This window comes from Zootoca vivipara, chromosome 2 (genome assembly GCF_965207765.1).
Source record: "Zootoca vivipara chromosome 2, rZooViv2.hap1.1, whole genome shotgun sequence".
NCBI lineage: Eukaryota > Metazoa > Chordata > Lepidosauria > Squamata > Lacertidae > Zootoca > Zootoca vivipara.
In genome coordinates this window covers 12,774,041-12,793,848 of record NC_142584.1, presented here as the reverse complement: position 1 = coordinate 12,793,848, position 19,808 = coordinate 12,774,041, and the positions used below count along the sequence as shown (strand labels likewise).

At 48.7% G+C, this 19,808-nt stretch overlaps 1 protein-coding gene across 3 annotated transcripts in view; it reads left to right on the top strand.

Moving 5' to 3' along the window:
* Positions 1-15,224, top strand: part of NR4A1 (nuclear receptor subfamily 4 group A member 1) — a 38,661-nt gene extending 23,437 nt beyond the window's left edge. For all 3 annotated transcript variants that reach the window (XM_060272031.2, XM_088662938.1, XM_035103454.3), the window contains exons 2-7: positions 4,653-5,482; positions 8,848-8,977; positions 10,118-10,269; positions 11,742-11,944; positions 12,607-12,785; positions 13,696-15,224. In XM_060272031.2, the coding sequence (XP_060128014.1) occupies positions 4,653-5,482; positions 8,848-8,977; positions 10,118-10,269; positions 11,742-11,944; positions 12,607-12,785; positions 13,696-13,952 (1,751 nt within the window). In that variant the 3' untranslated portion in view covers positions 13,953-15,224. The remainder of the gene's footprint in view (positions 1-4,652; positions 5,483-8,847; positions 8,978-10,117; positions 10,270-11,741; positions 11,945-12,606; positions 12,786-13,695) is intronic.
* Positions 15,225-19,808: the final 4,584 nt, after the last annotated feature.

Below are 19,808 nucleotides of genomic sequence, written 5' to 3'. Positions count from 1 at the left end.
ACTGGTATCAAGCAGAGAAGGTTCTTCTTTAGAAAGCAATCGACTGGGGCTAGCCCACTTACTTGTTGGGCAAATGGAACCTTTGGCCCTGATCAGTGTTTGAAATTAGCCAGGCGCCAGGCGCATTTTGCACCTGACTAACGGCCACTTGCAACCAATTGAAGATGCCTGGGTGCCAGGAAGGCGTCTGACATTTCCACCATCTGGAGGTTTGTGCCTGGGGATCACGGGATCTTGACTGTTTTTACACACTAATACCACATCCTGTAGATTTCTATCAGTTACATTTTATCTGCGCAATCGGAATGAATTTCAGGAGCCGAAACGCTTTTCCTCTGCAGCCTGAGCTGGAGCAGTGAACAATGTTGTAGTTAAATGCTGTAGCTTGTCTTCAGTTAACCCCACCCCCCTGCCTTGCTCACAGTTAGGGAGAATATTCTTGTGTTATGAATGGTCTGTGTCACCATTAAGAAAAAGAGATAGGAATAGGCCAATAGATATGTGGACTGTCTCTGGATCAAGTGGCTTTTCTTTAAGTTCTCAAAGTTCTTAAGCTATCTCAAGGTTGTCTTCTGATCAAGCCAGGTGTTCAACTGACATCACAGTCAGTCCATCGTTTGAAAAAATACGACTTTAGAGCCGTCTTGCCCCAAAATGGCAACTAGACATTCCGTTTTGGTGGCTGCAATCTTGGATTAGGGGAGCTATTTGGCGCCTAGTTTATAGATCTGAATTTCTAACAGTGGTGATGGCAACTCCCTTGTGCAAAAGCCACTGGACTGATAAACTGTTAGAAACCCTGGGGGCTGCTTCTGCCCTGCAAGGAAGTGTGTTGCAAAGGGCAACATTTGGGTGCCCACTCAGGTAACCGAAATGGACCCATCTTTGTGACCTGTTCTTGCTACAGCCGAAGCACCTTCCATTCCATCAGCTTCCTCTGCCCATGTGGTTCTCTGCTCTGCCACAGGGATGTGGCGTGTGCTACCTGGCACGCTTTCTAAACTGGGCAAGCAAGGAGGGCAGCCTGGTTCAGTTCGGTGGGAGAACTTTCTTTTCCAGAGGCCAGCTGAACCAACAGCAGCTTAACAGAGGGATTGTGGTTCTGACCGGTCAGTAGCCACAGTTATCCCAGCACCACTGCAACCAAAGAAGAGTTGGTTTCCCACCAAGGAGAGCTCCTTAACCTTGTCCTTGGAACCCTGTGTGTCTCTGCATTCCATAATCCTTTACTGCCCATTAAAGCAGCAGCTCCTTCACCAAACAGAATCTAACCTTTAAAGGTCTGTGATATGAATGACATTATCAACTTGCCGCAACTTGCTTACTGTCTTGGTTTTCGCCTGTGCCAAAAACTTCTGATACGTCTCCTCCTCTTCCACGGGGGGGGGGGGGATTTGCTGTTAAACCCCCACAGAGCGTACTTTCAACCTGAGGCTGCCTCTTGGGGGGGGGGGTAAAGGCAGTTCCCCCACCCTGATTTATTATATCTTGTCAGTGCTTAAATTGCTGCCCAGCTGAGCCTCAAGAGATAAGAGCAGCCCTTCAAGAACAAGCACTTTTTTAAGGTCAGGGTGACCAGTGATCAGGCAAAGGTGTGACTCAACAGATAATCCTCTCCCCCCCTTCTTTTTTACAATCTTCCTCTTCATTATGTGCATATGAGGGATGCGTGGAGCAATCATGTCTTTCAAGCTTTCCCCTTCCTAGAATCTAAATCTTACGAGATAAGTAAATTTTGCAAAACGGCAGCATTTTCCTCTCAGTTTTGTAGGTGTGCTATCCATCTTTAAGGGTGTAGGAAGCGAAAAGAAAAATGCATGTGAACTACCTTTACTGTTAGTGATATCTGACTATGGATTATAGTTTCCAAGCCCAGCTCTTTTCTTGATAGGAAGGAAACCGCCTAATATCCGAGAGCACTTAAGTCCACACTGCTGTTACGTTCCACACTTTGGATTGTGGGAATATTGAGAGACCTGGAATTGGGGAAGATTAGGATGAAAGGAAAAGCTGAAGGTCTGGATATGCACTTGGGAAGTCCCAAGCATTGCGGTATCTTGAAACAACATCAGTCAAGGACTTGAGTCCAGCCTCAGTAACTTGGTGGTCTTGTCTGTTAAAAGAAAAAAGGCTGTGGGATCTGTGTCCCTCCCAGTGTTGTTGGACTCTCCCACCAGCCCTGGCCCAATAATTCCTGGATTATGGGAGTTGTGCTCCAGCAACATCTGTAGGGCCACAGTTTCCCCAGCCCTGGTTCAACCCCATTTGGAAACTACATTTTGCGTTTGGGCTAAAAAGTTCTTAAAACTTCTCCCCATGTTCCTTTGCTGTCCCTTCACTTCCAGAATATGGCTCCTTTCACAAATGCCTTTTGGCATCTCCATTTTGTCCTCAACCACAGGAGTGACGCCCAAATGGGAAGGCGTCTATTTTCCCATTCCTCCTCCTATTTATTTATATTTCATCCCCTCTCGCTCGCTCTCCCTCGGGAAGTTGTGGGCTCTCCTTCTTTGGAGGCTTTTAAGCAGAGGTTGGATGGCCATCTGTCATGGATACTTAAACTGAGATTCCTGCATTGCAGCGGGTTGGACTAGATGACCCACGGGGTCCCTTCCAACTCTACAATCCTGTGATCCCCATCCAAATGCCTGCGCTGGTGAGCCAGCTTCAGGCAGCCCATGTGGCCCTCCACAAGGAAGTAAATAGTGTGAACAAGCATATCCCATTCCCTGAAGGAGCATGCGTTTGCTCCAACATGGTGCTAGGCATGCCTCCTGGGTCCTATATAAGCTGGCTTTTGGGGGGCAGCTTTGGTGGAGGTGGGGCGATGTGATTTTTGTTTTCCTCCTTGCCTTTGAAGCACATCCTCTGTTGGCACAAGCCAGGATTATCGTCTCAGCTTCAAAGTTAAAAGGATCCTGTGTTGGTTGGTTGCCCAGTTGTGCTGTCGGTCGCATTCTCCGCATTACCAAGGAAACTGTTGCCTAAGGCTTGTGCCCACAGCAGGTTCCCAGCAAATCTGTGCAAGGTGGAAGAATCAGAGTGGAAATGAGCTCCCCAGTTGCATGCCTCCTATTAGGCAAGGAACAATAAACATCGCCCACGCACAACAGTCATGATGCAAACAACAGGAGGGTCTTTCCTATTGTGACTTTCCACCTGTTGAATCATGCACCTGTTGGATATCGGCTCAGACGGCTAGGAAATAAATCCTTTAAGAATTCTGGTGCCTTTTCGCCAACAATGAGAATCGTCATGCACAATGCCCCATAACCAGCTAGATCTGCAGACCTTGTTCATGCTGTTAGCTAGGGGTGTCTGGCTGGCTACTGTCAGAGACTAGATGTTGCAAAAGAGCAATCCCTGACAGTTCTCTTTTAAGTTGGATAGTTGGGTGCATGTTGCATCTGCCTCTAGTCGACAGTGGCACCCAGTAAAATGCTGGCACCGTGCATTTTACAAAAGCAAGTGGAGGTGTTTTCATTTAACCCAAAGTGCTGTTATTACCCCAAGGAGATGGGTATCTCTAGGAATGCCCAGAGTTTGTGCTTAGCTGTTTCCTGCTTATTTGTTTATTAAATTTATCTACTGTACCGCCCTTCATCCGAAGATCCCAGAATGGTTCACAAGATGAAAATACAGGATACAATTTCCTCCAATGCAAGCTTAGGAGGCGCCATGCTTCATACCCTCTTCCTTCCTCCCATGAACAAAAGGTGCCCCACAAATGTGTAAAGGCCTCCTTTGAGCAGGGTACTCCATACCTTTTTTGCTTTCATTGCTTGGTTCCTTTGCATGAACAAAAAATGGCTGGCATGCCTACATGAATGGGAAACTGAAGAAACTGTTTGCATGAATGGGGGCCAAGATTTTGATGAGATGAGCACACCGTTCATGTGAGCAGGGCAGGCCCTACCATTGGACAGGCCCTACCATTGGGCATAACAAGTCGGCAATCGTTGGGGGCAGCTGCAAGGTGTTGGAGAACCAGGCTCTTGTGTGTCATGTGACACACACACACCCCAGCAACCCTCCTGCTACCCTCAGATGCTTCACCTATATTGTCAGGATGCAGGATTCAGCTGTTGATCCTGTTAGCATCTATGCCTGGTGTGGGGACAGGGGGTGGCATCTTATCCCTTGATTCAGGTGGCAAAAACATATTGGGCCAGCCCTGCTCATCAACAGCAACCTCTGTTAGGCGGGGCTCCCTTTCCCCCTTCCGCTTTCATAGCAGCCGTTTAGCCACTGACCTCTCCTGCTAACCAGCCACGGGATGTATCTCTATACTAGGTTGGGTGAGAGGTAGGGAGGCCAACAGCAGGTGGAGCTAGAGAGTCAACAATAGGTGCGGGCGGGGCTAATGACAGGCAGAGCCAACCAACTCTCACAAAGTTTGCCCCCATCCGACAGAGTTCTACAAGGGGGCAATGCTGAAATTAAAGAGGAAGACGACAACAGACAATACCACTCGCCTGGGCTGTGCATAAGGCAACGGGGCTGGCTGAGGTCACACTGAGATTGGTGGGGCAGTGCTCCAGTTGCTCTAGTGGGCCAGCTGCTCCCTCTCGGAGGATATTGTACGACCGACTATCCCATAACTGACAGCCGACTCTCTTCTCTTTTCCCTCTCCCCTCCCCTTTCCTCCTAGAGATGCCCTGTATCCAAACCCAATATGGGAGCTTGCTTCAGAGCGGAGGCCCCTGTGAGCGCTACCCAGCGGACCTCTTGACCCCCGAGCTTGGCAAACCCACCATGGACCTGGTTAACACAGAGATCACTGCCGCCGCCACCTCTCTGCCCAGCTTCAGCACCTTCATGGACAATTACACCGGCGAATTTGACGCTTTCCTCTACCAGATCCCAGCCCCCAACCCGACTGCCGCCTCCTTCAAGCTGGAGGATTTCCAAGTGTACGGCTGCTACCCCGGCTCCTTCAGCAGCCAGCTGGACGAGACTATGTCCTCGAGTGGCTCGGACTATTATGGCAGCCCCTGCTCCGTCCCATCCCCTTCCACGCCAAGCTACCAGACTTCGCAGGGGCCATCTTGGGAGAACTCCTTTGGGGCCTACTCCCCTACGCACGCCTACGAGGGCATGAGGCCTTGGGCGTCGGCGGCAACGGAGCCTCCGAAAAGTAGTTCCGCCCAGCCGTCCTACTTCTCTTTCGGCCCCTCAGCTCACAGCCCCGGGGTCCCCCCGCAGAGCCCGCTGAAGATGCAGCCGCCCGCCCACCAGCACTTAGTGGACGGAGACGTCTTCTCCCTCCCACAACCCTCCTCGTCGGTGAGCTTTTCCCCTTTGCCGCTCAGCCAGGCCTCGCCGGTCCTGGACGGCTCCGGCTTAATGGACAGTTCGCTCTCGCCAAGCAAGGGGCGCAGCCCGGGGTCCAACGAGGGGCGCTGTGCCGTGTGCGGAGACAACGCCTCGTGCCAACACTATGGTGTCCGGACCTGTGAAGGCTGCAAGGGGTTTTTCAAGGTAAGAAGGGCTTTCTGGCTCACCCTCAAAACTGAGACGATTCTCATGTGCTGGTGGCGGTGTTTTTCAGGCTACACCTACGTTTAATGCACTTAACTCCCCCTCTCCAAAGGGTTAGGGGAACTGTAGCTTGTTAAGGGTGCTGGGAATAGCTCTATGAAACAGTAAACTACAGTTCCCAGGATACTTTAAAAAGGGGGGGGAGTCATGTGCTTTAAATGTATGGAGTGTGTACACTGCTTCTGGGTGCTGGGTGCCGCTAGGAAAGGCATTCCAGTCCTCCATGTGTCTCTAGAGGCAGTGCAAAGAATGCTGGGACTTCAGTGTGTCCTTTTTGGAGGAGGAGGAGGAGAGCGGGAGGAAGCCTCTGCTGTTGACTGCTACAGGGATGAGTCATCGGACCTTTCCCTGGCCTCTCCAAATAAAGGAGGTCTTTGTGAGAGCTCTCTGTCCCCTCACAGGGGTAGGTGGCAAGAGCATTTTTGGAAGGTTGGAGATGAGCTTTCTGCAGGCTATGGGACCTTTGGGAAGCCCTCCATCTCTCAAAGGCTGAAAAGTTCGCATTTGTTCCATCTGGTGACTTTCCACAATTAAACCCACAACAGCTAGGAATGGGGGGTCTTTCCTAGAGTGCAGAATTCCTTTATGCTGCAAGCGAAAGGCTGCACACATCTCCCACAAGTAAATAGACCAGAGCAGGCATGGGTGGGAGGGAGACCTGTGGCCCTCCAGAGGTTGTGGGACTCCAACTTTGATTGTCCCCAGCCAGCCTGGCTCAGTGGTCAAAGGGATGATGGGAGTTGTAGTCCAACAATATCTGGAGGGCCATATGCTACTTGTCCCTGGGCTAGGCCCTGGCTCTGAGCTGAAAGTTTGGGGAGATGCTTAAGTAGCCAAGCAGTCTCTAAGTCAGGCATCCCCAAACGGCGGCCCTCCATATGTTTTGGCCTACAACTCCCATGAACCCTAGCTAACAGGACCAGTGGTCGGGGAAGGTGGGAATTGTAGTCCAAAACATCTGGAGGGCCGAAGTTTGGGGATGCCTGGTCTAAGTATTAAGGCCTCACTATTGATCTCCTGGCCAAGAAAAGACCTACCCTGATTCCGGTTCTGAGAATTCAGCAGGGGAATTCTGAGAACTTCCTCCTCGCTGCAAATATTCTCTCTGGAGTCGAGTTAAGTTGATTTAATATATTGTGTATTCTGCTTATAATAGATAATAGAACCATAGAGTTGGAAGGGACCCTGAGGAACATCAAGTCTGACCCCCTGCTATGTAGCTGTCCCATATATTGATCGAACCTGCAGCCTTGACGTTATCAGCACCATGCTCAATAACAACCAACACTGCAATCGCTAAATAACAAGAGCAAATTAATCAAACACAGTAGCGTATAGACCAGTGTTTCCCAACCTTGGGTCTCCAGCTGTTTTTGCACTACAACTCCCATCATCCTTATCTAGCAAGACCAGTGGTCAGGAATGATGGGAACTGTAGTCCAAAAGCAGCTGGAGAGGAGACCCAAGGTTGGGAAACACTGGTACATAGACCAAGCAACAAAAAATTAATAAAAACAATTTAATTGGATTAACTGTATTAACTCTGGAGCAAGTGCCTGTGGCCAGGAGGAGGCTGGGCTGCTAACAGCACAACCCTCTTCCCCGTTTCCCAAAGTTCCCACTTCCACTGTAGTTTTGGAAAACTATAAACTTGTACATTTATAAGCTTGCAGATGATAAACTTCAGGACACAAAACTTCAGTGACAGAGGAGTAGAGAGGGAGTTAGTGAACACAAGCAGATCTTGCAAACCAAGCCAACATTTGTGGACCCTGGCATTTTCTACAAGAGAGGCAGTGCCTGAACACCCTCCTGTAAGTCTAGGTACTTAAAAACAGTAGATATGTCTAAGGGCATATCTGTACTACAAACCTCTTTTGTTTCGCGCCACTTGAAGTCTCATGGCTCCTTCCACAGGACCTGTAGCTTTGTGAAGATGCTGCAAAGTAATTTGTTTGTTTGTTTTTTTAACCCTTATATGCCAAAATGGCTTCTGCAGTTTTACAACTATGAAATCAGTTATAAAATCTATGCATAATTAAATTACACAAGAGCATTGCAGCATCTGTCATTAAAATATACAATAAATCAAGGCAGTTAAAAAGCATGACAATCAAAACACAGCTGAAACAATAAGATCAGACGTTGAAGTTCAGGGAAATGTGTTCCTGAGCAAATGGGTCTGCAGGATCCATCGGAATGCCAATACTGATGGGGCCTCTCATATCTCGGCAAGAAGGGCATTGCGCAACACTGGTGCCACCAGGATAAAGCCCGTCTCCATGTTACCACAAGCTGGTAATCATCTGGCTGTGGCAAAACTAACCGGGTTCCATTTGCTGATCACAATGTCCTTACTGGGCAGCGGAGGGGAAGAAATTCCCCTGGAGATTCTCAGCTTGCCTCCCCATTTCACCCAAGGCGACGGAATAGCTGTGATACCAACTTGTTTGTGGGTAGACATGGCCTCATGCCAATTGTCAAACGGCCAGGTCTCCGAATCTGCAAAACTGTGGGTGGGTGGCTGGGGACATTTTGAATCCTGAAACTTTCCGAGCTAATTCACTTGGCCAATACTTGAATGGTGGGGATCCGTGTCGTCTCTGTCGCTTTGAAGCGGCCATGTGACCCGTTGCTTGTAATTCAGGTAGCCGGGAGGAGGTGGCGGCATGGTAAATGCTTGTTTCCTTACAAGATTTATATAATTTTTTGGCTGGAAGTGCAGCAAACCAAACACGCAGCTGCTTCAAAACGCTCAGATCTCTACCCAGAGCTGCTTGGTTTGCATTTTGAATGGCCCCATTTGGGGTGTGTGACTTTCTAACTTGTCCCACGGCTGAGAGCTTCAAACGTAGCAGCTCGGACCTGCCCCCCTTTTAATGCATATTGCATTAAACTGTTCTCCAGTTGCATGAATGCAGAAAGACCCAGCATCTTATACATACCAAACAAAGACCTTTCAGACTTTTAGTGGTTGAGGTGAGGGAATTGCAGATCTTTGGAGAGAGGGACGCTTCGGTTTCTCTGACGTCAGGCCTGCTCAGTGCCATTTCCATCTTTCATCACCCCATTTCTGTGGCATTATGTTAACAGTACCCACCTGCAGAAATGTGAAGGCACAGCTTTGACTGGAAGGTGTGTCGTACCCTTGTGAAACTGGAAATGGCAGGGTTGTAGGAACACTGCAATAAATACACGGGCCTTTTGTCTTTCTTGACACGCCAAGCTTTGGAGATGCCCTATGTGGTTTTGCGCATGCGTGTGATGAGTCCTAAACGTCCCCGCTGCTGTTCTGTCTCCCGTAGCGCACTGTACAGAAGAACGCCAAATACATCTGCTTAGCCAATAAAGACTGCCCTGTGGACAAACGGAGGAGAAACCGGTGCCAGTTTTGTCGTTTCCAGAAGTGCCTTGCTGTGGGAATGGTCAAAGAAGGTAAGAGAAGTCCCTATTCGTTGAGATTGATGTGCAGGTTAAAGTGTTAATAAGATCAGGGTTTAATCGGCTTGCGGCCTGCATTATTTGCCCAAGGCAACCGCCTTTAATGGGTTCGGTCCTCGCAATCACTGTGGCAGATTTAAATCTCATTTTGCAGTCATCCATATCCATTGAAGCGGTAAGGAAAATCTGCTCTTCAGCCGTGAATTGTCAGAAGGATTAAGGGGTGATTAGGTTCTACGCTGATGTGATCTATGCCACACGTTTTGGCAGGATGCACTAGCTGACAACAGTCTGCTGGTGTCGTTGTCATTGCCTCATTCTGGCCAGCAAGAACTACTACAAAAAGGGGGGTTGGGGCTTTTTAAGGGTGGGGTCGGGAGCAGAATTATTCAGAGCAAAGAACCAATGAGAGAGGACATGTAAGTGACTTAGCTCTAGGGAGAGATGTGCATTCTTCCAATGCCTTCCTTCACGTAGGGCGCAGAAGCATGAGGGGAGGAGAAGCAACTCTTGTCGCAAGCTTCCTTTGACTGTCCAAGACCAGCACTGGAGATGTCGAACAGGCATGTGGAACCTGCAGCCCTCCAGGTGCTGCGGGACTCCAACTCCCATCTGCCCCCAGTCAGCATGGCCAATGGTCAGAGATGATGGGAGTTGTAGTTCAGTAGCATCGAGAAAGGTCACCCACTTAATACAAGTATCGCGTTCTGTTGTGCAGTTGTGAAATACAGTGGTACCTTGGGTTACAAACACTTCGGGTTACAGACTCCGCTAACCCGGAAGTAGTACCTCGGGTTAAGAACTTTGCCCCAGGGTGATAACAGAAATTACATGGCGGCAGCAGCAGGAGGCCCCATTAGCTAAAGTGGTACCCCAGGTTAAGAATGGTTTCAGGTTAAGAACGGACCTCTGGAATGAATGAAGTTCATAACCAGAGGTACAACCATCTTGTGAAACGTGTCTAGCATACGGCAATTAGACCATTGCCTGCTCCACTTTGGCCGGGATCCAAATTCCCTTCTGCGATTAAAACCTTCCAAAGCCCCACGGTTAGTCCTGTCGACAGTTCCCGCATGTCTCTGCTCCCAACCTCTCTGAATGTGTGTCTTTTTTTTCACTTCCTCCTTCCCTCAGTGGTGCGGACGGACAGCTTGAAAGGCCGGCGTGGTCGTCTGCCCTCCAAACCCAAGCAAACTCAAGACACTTCTCCAGTCAGCCTCATCTCCTCTCTTGTGAGAGCACACATAGATTCCATACCCAGCGCAACAAAGCTTGATTATTCCAAGGTACTTACTAATCTGCGTTCCAACAGTCTGTGGCACTCGTGGCTGACTTTGGGGGAGGGGGGGTGAGAGAATGTGCCAGGCAGATAAACGAAACACATTTGTACTTTGTTCCTTGTGGGATGCCCCAAATGGCCCCATGGCAGGCTGAAATGCCCTGAAATAATTGTGCCATTTTAAGTGCCTAGGTAGTCTAACATGCCAAGAAATGACTTGGAGCAAAGTGCTAGGCAACTGGAATCAGCAGGGTGAAGCCCTTCCCAATAGATGCCTCAGATCCTGTTAGTGGAACTTGCCTGAGCTGAAGGGGTGGTTTTTTTTGTTGCTGTTGGATATACCTTCTAGCCCCAAATTAGCTGCCTAGACACTTGAAATGGCTCTTGAGCAGAGAATACACTACAGTGGGGTAGGAGAGTTGCGGGGGAATGACACCTAGCAAACAATGCACCCCTTTGGTTTCAGATAGAACGTGGGTAGAGGAGTGTAAAAAGCCCAGGACACAAATTTTCACAACACACTAGCTGTTATGGGGGTGGCACTGTGGTCTAAACCACTGAGCCTCTTGGACTTGCTGATTGGAAAGTCGGCGGTTCTAATCCCTGCAACGGAGTGAGCTCCTGTTGCTCTGTCCCAGCTCCTGCCAGCCTAGAAGTTCAAAAGCACATCACTGCAAGTAGATAAATAGGTACCACTGCGGCAGGAAGGTAAGCGGTGTTTCCATGTGCTCTGGTTTCCGTCACTGTGTCCCGTTGCGCCAGAAGCGGTTTAGTCATGCTGGCCACATGAGCCGGAAAGCTGTCTGCGGACAAACGCCGGCTCCCTCGGCCTGAAAGCGAGATGAGCGCCGCAACCCCATAGTCCCCTTGGACTGGACTTAACCGTCCAGGGGGGTCCTTTACCTCTTACTTTTACCTTAGCAGAAGTAATGTATTTTGTGTTGACTCTGGAAGTGTATACTCGTTTCTGACCAAACTAGGCCTTCCTAGAGCAAAATATACATCAGTAGGCTTAGTTTGGTCAGAAACAAGTATACACTTTCAGAGTTAATGCTAAATACATTGCTTCCGGTAAATGAGCCACCATAGCTGCGGGAGGTCCATGAAAATCTGTGTCCCGGGATTTTTCGACTCGTCTACCCATGTGCTATCTGAAACCCGAGAGGTGCAATGGTTGCCAGATGTGAAATATACTGGCATTTTTTTCAGCTCTCCTACGCCGTTACTAGTAATCTCTAAGTTTGAGATGCATTATTTGGATATTCAAATGAGAGTCTTGAGTACATCACTCTAGATTCCTCTCTATCAGTGCTAGCAAGGAGAATGGCATTGTACTGGTGGTAGAGTCTACCCTCCTGCCTGTCTCTCCACCCCCCACTCCACCTCCCCAAAAGAAGTGTGTGTTATCAGGGGCATGGGGGCCATGAGCTTGGTTGTGTCTGCTCTTCAACCTTTTTGCTTGTTTCCTCCCCTCGCCAGTTCCAGGAATCTGTCTCCTACCAGTTTGAGAAGGAGGACTGTGTGGATGTGCAGCAGTTCTACGACCTGTTGACAGGCTCGATGGACGTCATCCGGAAATGGGCAGAGAAGATCCAGGGCTTCCTAGAGCTTCCGAAAGAGGATCAAGACCTGCTTTTGGAATCTGCTTTTTTGGAGCTCTTCATTCTCCGGCTAGCGTACAGGTAAACATGCAGCAGCCTGGGCTGCCGTACGAAACCCACAGTGTTCTAAATTTGGGGCAAGCTCAGTAGGTCACCTCGTATCGGGTTGCTGGGACTGTGGCAGTATGGCAAAATAAAACAAACAGATGCAGCCTCGTTTGTCGAGAGGAGAAGGGAATCCTCCATATATAGATCCAGGGCCCTTGAATTGAGCATTATTGCTTTAAACATTTGATAAGGGACGTTGTGAGCAAAGGAAGCCTTTGTTTACAGTCTCTCCTTCCTTCCTTTCCTTCCTTACTCTGGAAGGAAAGGGCTTCCACGTGTCATGCTGAGACAAGGGAATGGTGGGAGAGAGAAGACTGCAGGTGCTGCTTTTGCCCCAAAGTGGGTGAGTCGGAGAGCCCAGTGGGAGCGGGCATGGCTTTCACAAGCCAGTTCAGGAGGCTGCTCGGCTCAAGACCTCTGCCTGGAACAAATGCTGTGCCTGCTTGTGACCCCGGAATTCCGAGTTCCAGTGAAGCAGCAGCATTTGGGAATGAGCTCCAACTGCCCAGTCAAAGCCAACTTTGCCCAGCAAACTCCCATGGCTCGCCCCACTGGCTTTATGCCCTTCCCTCCAGCGGCCGACACACTCTGTCCAAGTTTCAACTCAAACAGTGCGCGCGCTCTCTCTCTCTCAGGTCCAAGCCAGAAGAAGGCAAGCTGATATTCTGCAACGGGGTGGTATTGCATCGGATGCAGTGTGTCCGAGGCTTTGGAGAGTGGATCGACTCCATCATTGAGTTCTCCCAGAGCCTCCACCGCATGAACATCGATGTGCCCTCCTTCTCCTGCCTTGCAGCGCTTGTCATCATCACAGGTAAGCCCGGTGCCCACATCACTGGGGTGGTTCTCCCGGGGTGCACGGGTAAGGCTGCGGAAAGCGCAGGTTGAGAGGCAGGATCCAGGAAGCTCCAGATCTCTGGAAGGGAGGTGCTTAAGACCCCCAATCAGTTTGTGACATCTCTAGGTGCCTTCAGAGAAAAGGATAGATCAGATCTACTTGCTCTGGGAGGGGGAGTCTGGCAATATCTGGAAGACACCGCCGCTCCAGTCCTGATAGCCCAGCCCAGGTGTGGCTTGGCAAGGGAGGGAGCCTGTTGTGGGGGGCGCCCGTTGTGCCCCCTTGCGCCCTTTCAAAAATCTGTGCCCAGGGCCACAGCCCCCCTGGTCCTCCCCACGCTACGCCCCGGCACCTGGATAGCATAGAACACCATGAGATACAGGTGAAACTCGGAAAATTAGAATATCATCAAAAAGTGCATTTATTTCAGTAATGCAACTTATTATTATTTATTTTTCTTTTAATTTTTACGAATGTTTTCTTTTGGAAATCCCACAGTAATAAAACAAATAGTTACAAGAATACAAAAATAAACACCGCTATTACATTTCATTAATAACATTCCATTTATAATTGACCCGCCTAACGGTAAATAATTAAAATTACAACAAATAAAGGCTTGACATATCTTGCTTTGCATGTCACGCATCTATCTCATATATTGGTTTCACCTTTTAAGCTGCATTACTGAAATACATGCACTTTTCGACGGTACTCTAATTTCCTGAGTTTCACCTGTACACATGGGACCCTAGGGAGCCCAACATGTCTGACTGCGTCAGGGAGAAGGCCTTAGTTCGCTTACCGTGTTTAACAGCTCCTTCCCTTTTCGTTTCTTGCCGCCGCCATCTCCTCCTGCTCCCTGCCCTGCCCGTCTCCAAACCAGACCGCCATGGGTTAAAAGAGCCAAAGAAGGTTGAAGACCTCCAGAACCGCATTGTCAGCTGCCTTAAAGACCACGTGACTTCCACCACCAACGAGCAGCTCCACCCAAACTGCCTCTCGAAGCTACTGGGCAAGCTCCCCGAACTCCGCACCCTTTGCACTCAAGGGCTCCAGCGCATCTTCTACCTGAAGCTCGAGGACCTGGTCCCCCCGCCACCCATTGTGGACAAAATATTCATGGACACGCTGCCTTTCTGAGGACTCTGAAAGAAAGAAGGAAGCTGCCGTAAATGGGCGGTGCTTCCTGTTTGGAGGGAGGGTGGCTTTATATATATATATATATATATATTTGGGAGTGGTGGCAGATGGACAGAAACTGGCAGATCTTGGATTTCCTTGCCACCCCATCATCTGGAGGGGAGTTTGCAGGAACATTTTTCTCCCCCAGAGGACATTACAGAGGATGTTAAAAAACTTTCAGCCTAGTGGTCGGAAGATGGAGGCCACTAGCCTTATCACGCCGCCCCTCTTTCTCCTTTAGTCCACCCTTTTTGATCTCGGAGTTTAGTGGGACATTGCTCTCCTCCTCTCTTCTCCTCTTCCGCTCTCTCTGAACTTCGGACAACATTTTTGGACTTTGTGTTCTCTCTTTTTTTTAACCTTGTGGGGATTGGGGGAGGGGGGGGAATCCCAGTGTGCCTTCTAGGGTTACATGCACAATATCCCTAAAATGATGCTGCCTTGTCTCATGTAACCCGCCAACGGCTCCACGTGCAATGCGACACCTAAATTCCATACAGTTGCACAGATCAGCTTTGTGTGATACATGTGGAATATGTTGGTGTTTTGTGTGTTTTTTTTAAAAAAAAATGTTATTTTTTTTAAATAGTCCAAGGCTGGTTAGGGATTAAAAAAAAAAGAATTGCTTTCTCTTACTTTATCCATGTTGCTGGCCCTGGCGAAGAATTCCCTCTCAAGTATGGGAACTGGATGAGGTTTTGTTCCCCCCCCCCAAACTCCCTTGCTTAAAAGCTGCTTGCAATCTTGAACTCGGTGCAACTTGGGGGAAGTGGCAGTGCAGTTTTGCCGTAAGTAAGCACATATCCCTCCAACAGCTTCTTCCTCCCACCTGCTGCGCTTCATCAGTGGCAGCCCGGTTTTGTCGGATGGTGTTTTTGTGTTGTTGGTTTTTTTTGTAAAAGTTGTACATAAGAGGATCGGCATGTTGGCTTTGTAAATACAGATGAATGGATGATTGATTGATTGAATGAATGGCAGAGGAGGGGAAACAGGGAGGGGGGGTGTCTTCTGTATGAGCCGCTGAGAAATGTGCTTCAGCCTAAACCTGCAACACCTTCTGCCTTTCTGTGTATATAACTTTGTATTGTAAAGTCTGCCAAACTTTTTTTTTTTGACATTTATATTTGTCTATCCCTCCTTTCCAATTTCCAGTATGTGACTTTTTCCAATTATTAATATATATTTAATATATTGAATTAAAAAAAAAAACCTGAGTAGATGTACTTCTAATCCCGCTTGTTTCTTTGCTTGCTCGCGGGACGCGTGCGTCGGTGTAAACTGAGCTGTTTGAAACGGGAGTTTCCTTTTAAAAGGAGACAGTCTCTTTCTGGGTTTTCTGTCCTAGCTTACCTTAACTTGAAAGGTTAAAGAGGGAGTCAGGCACTACCTCCTTATGACATGTGTGCCCTTTTGTGTTGCCATCTTTCCTGGTCAAACAGGTTTTGTGAAACATAAGCTGCTGCTTTTCACAAAGCTTTTAAGACCATTGTCCACTTAGCCCAAAAGCTCTGCAGCTTCTCTCCCAGCCCTCTCTCGGAGAAGTTGCCCAGGATCGAACCTGGGGACCTAATGTATGTAAACCTATGTGCCCCTATCCCTGAGCTATGACCCCAAAGTCTGTGTACCAGCAGTAAAAATGGCAGGTGTGTTCACTCCCCCAAGCAGGAATCTCTCGCTGTCTTCAGCCCTAAACGGCTGCTCTTAATGAAAATATAAATAGTGTTACTTTAAAAAAGGGGTATTCGCTCATTTTGCACAAATCTGATGATAGAACTTGCCAACTTTGAGGTGGTCTATATCTCCATCCTTAACCAAGCAAACTTTAATCACTTTGAGAAGTAACACTGTACACATTCTGCTTGAGAGGTTTTGAAAACCATAGAATTGGAGAGTTGGAAGGGACCCCGAGAGTCATCAAGTAGTCCAATCCCCAGCTCTTGCTGTCAGAAAGTTCTTCCTGATGTTGAGTCGGAATCTCCTTTCTTGTAACTTGAATCCATTGGTTTGAGTCCTACCCTCCAGAGCAGGAGAAAGGAAGCTTCCGCCATCTTCTATGTGGCAGCCCTTGAGATATTTTGAAGATGGCTATCATGTCTCCTCTCAGTCTCCTCTTTTCCAGTTTAAACATACCCAGCTCCCTCATAAGTCTTGGTTTCCAGACCCTTGATCGGGGTCAGCAACCTTTTTCAGCCATGGGCCGGCCCACCGCCCCTCAGACCATGTGGTGGGCCAGACTATTTGGGGGAGGGGGTGTGAACAAATTCCTATGCCCCACAAATGCATTTGAAAGAAAAGGACACATTCTACTCATGTAAAAACACCAGGCAGGCCCCACAAATAACCCAGAGATGCGTTTTAAATATAAGGACACATTCTACTCATGTAAAAACACGCTGATTCCCGGACCATCCGCAGGCCGGATTGAGAAGGCGATTGGGCCACATCCGGCCCACGGGCCTTAGGTTGCCTACACCTGCCCTTGATCATCTCGGTTGCCTTCCTCTGCACGTGTTCCAACTTGGTCAATATTCTCCAGGCAATCAAAAAGCACAGAGGGAATTTATTTCATATTGTTCAAGCATCTATCCTGTGAACTGGGATGCAAAGTTCTATTGTCTCATGGGAGCCACTGGTATGTGAAAAGCTTTTTAACCTGAAGTAGAAACAGTGCTGAAAATGGGAGACGACATTGGGTATATTGTAAGGAGAGAATGGGGCCAGGAGATCTGTGACATGAAAACTCACTCCTCACGGATAAGTTCTCTTGAAAGAAACATTTTTGAGAGAGAGAGAGAGAGAGAGAGAGAGAGAGAGAGAGAGAGAGAGAGAGAGAGATTCATGCCCTATTTGGATGTGAAAGTTTTCTGCATTCCCTGGTTAAATATTGCAGGATGTAACCACAAGCTGCCACAGAAGACAGACCCCTTATCCACCAGTTTCTTCCTTCCTTCCTTCCTTCCTTCCTTCCTTCCTTCCTTTCTTTCTTCCTTTCTTTCTCTCTCTCTCTCTCTCTCTCTCTCTCTCTCTCTCTCTCTCTCTCTGCGCTGCCTCTTTCATTCCCACCAGAGGGCAGTTTCAAACACCACAAGACGACCCCTACAAATTTAATAAATAATAATAATAATGCTATCAACTGTGCAGCTGGGAAGCAAACAGGGCCATCTTAAGCATACCCGACACCGTGGTGCAAACCTCCCTCCGGCGGCGGCCCTCCCCCCCCCCGTTTCCCAGAGGTTTTTAGGGAGGACAGCGCTGCTGGCAGGGTGGAGGAGGCGGGCAGCGGCTGGAGGGCGGCTCCTCTGGCGGGGAAGAGGCGGAGGCATCTGAAGGCAGCCCTGTTTAGGGAAGCTTTTGATGTTTAATAGATTATTGTATTTTAATATCCTGTTGGAAGCCACCCAGAGTGGCTGGAGAAACCCAGCCAGATGGGCGGGATATAAATAATAAATTATTATTATTATTATTATTATTATTATTATTATTATTATTATGCAGCGCCTCCCCGTTCAGCTGGCCGCTTCGTACCACAGTGGCCACGGCAGACGGAGGCTCCGGGTGCGGCATGGCGGAGGAGGGCAAAGGTGGCGAGCTGATGCCGGGAAGTGCCATGTCCACCAGCCTCCACCTCTTCCCTGGCGCCCTCCAGAACTTGGCGCCCTGCCGCCCCGTGCCACTAGCCTCTATGGGTAAGACGCTTCTGGAAGCAACCTATGTGTAGATATTCACCCCAATTACCTCACATGTAAGCAAGCCCTAAAGGATCTTCACTGGCTCCCAGTATGATTCCGAGCACAATTCAAAGTGGTGCTGACCTTTAAAGCCCTAAACGGCCTCAGCCCAATATACCTGAAGGAGCGTCTCCACCCCCATCGTTCAGCCCAGACACTGAGGTCCAGCTCCGAGGGCCTTCTGGCAGTTCCCTCATTGCGAGAAGTGAAGTTATAGGGAACCAGGCAGAGGGCCTTCTCGGCAGTGGCACCCTTATTGTGGAACACCCTCCCGTCAGATGTCGAACAGATAAATAATTATTTGACTTTTAGAAGTTATCTGAAGGCAGCCCTGTATCGGGAGGTTATGAACGTTTGACATTTTTATTCGCGCTGGAAGCTGCCCAGAGCGGCTGGGGAAACCCAGCCAGATGTGCGGAGTATAAATAATAAAACTACAGTGGTACCTTGGTTCTTGAACGTAATCTGTTCCGGAAGTCTGCTCGACTTCTGAAACGTTTGAAAACCAAGGTGCGGCTTCTGATTGTCGCAGGCGCCCCGGAAACAATAGCCGACAACCACATTGGATGTTCAGCTTCCAAAAAACATTCGAAAACTGGAACACTTCCTTCCAGGTTTTCGGCGTTCAGGAGCCGAAATGTTCAAGTACCAAGGTGTCCGAGAACCAAGGTTCCACTGTATTATTATTACTATTATTATTTGGCCATACAATCACGACTGCAGGCTGTTTCTAAGGCAGAATGGTTTCTGTGTAGGGATGCCATTGCATTTTTGGAGTAGTTCTGAGAAACCACCCTTCCAAGTGTCTCCTCCAAGCCTGCCCCTCCTACCGTATGTCATGGGTGGGGTTCAAGGCCTGGCACTGATGTGGGTTGCCCACTGCCAAGCCCCACTCGGCACCACCTGTGGTGCGGATTAATGAGGGTCTATTTGGGTGGCAGAGATAAGCCTGGCATTTGTCAGCTCAGTGGGGCCTCCCCCCCTCACACCTCCCATCAGCCCGTTGATAGCAAGAGATCAGACACCGGAGGGTCCCCCTCCCTTTAGGCAATGCCTGTGTTCCACCAACTGGAATGTTTAGCCTACAAGATACATCTAAACAGCTGTTCTGGATCACACCAATGGTGAACCCGTGCCCAGGACCCAGCCTGCAAAGAGGGATCTGGCTTCAGAAAGCAGTAGCATAACACAGATATTTTTATTATTAATAATATTTTTATTGAAAAAATAATTATTATAAATAACGTGATACAGAGAAAAAAAGATGGGAGGAGAACAAATATATGTATAAGGAAGAGAGAGAAACAATATGCAAAAATGCAATATATATGCAATAAATTCTTAAATAAATTGATATAGTGTTATCCTAATGCATATGTAGATGTTAATAGCCTACTACATTCAGCATAAACTCATTCCAAACGTTGTCATATATATCCAAAGTCTACATCTGTAAGCACTCGGTTACATATCTTTAATTCTTCCAGTTCATCAGTTTCTCTTGGCCACCATTAGGGCACTTGGAATCAATTCTGGTTGCCCCATTGTTAATTTCCATACAATAGGTATATAGTTCAAAACTCCTCTAAAATATTTGACAAATGCCACATCTCCAACAGTTATCTTAGCTAGTCCTTTTTTACACAACCACTAGCTGGCCCTGCCACGCATTGCTGTGGCTAATCCCTGTGACTGCCACCACCCTGTGTCGATCCATGATGTATCCTGCCCCCTCCTCCCCCCACCCCTGGCTTTTCCCTGTGATTCCCAACCTGTCCCGTCCCATGACGTATCACGCCCCCTCTTCCCCCCCACCCCCAGGTCATCCTTCTGACTGGTCTCACCGTGTCCTGACCTATCCCGTCCCCTCCTCCCCCAACCCCCACCCAGGCGAGTCAGTACCTCCATTCGGCCTAGTCTGTAAAGGCTTCGGCCTAGTATGTAAACGGCAGTCGAGGTGCTGTTGAGAGGGAAGGTTCTATAGGTGCAGTACCAGTGTAGCCACCGCTAGAGGGCGCTGGTTTGCAACCTGGTTCTTTTCCCAGCATGCACTTTTGGCTGAGTGGTGCATTCTGGAACAGGGTTT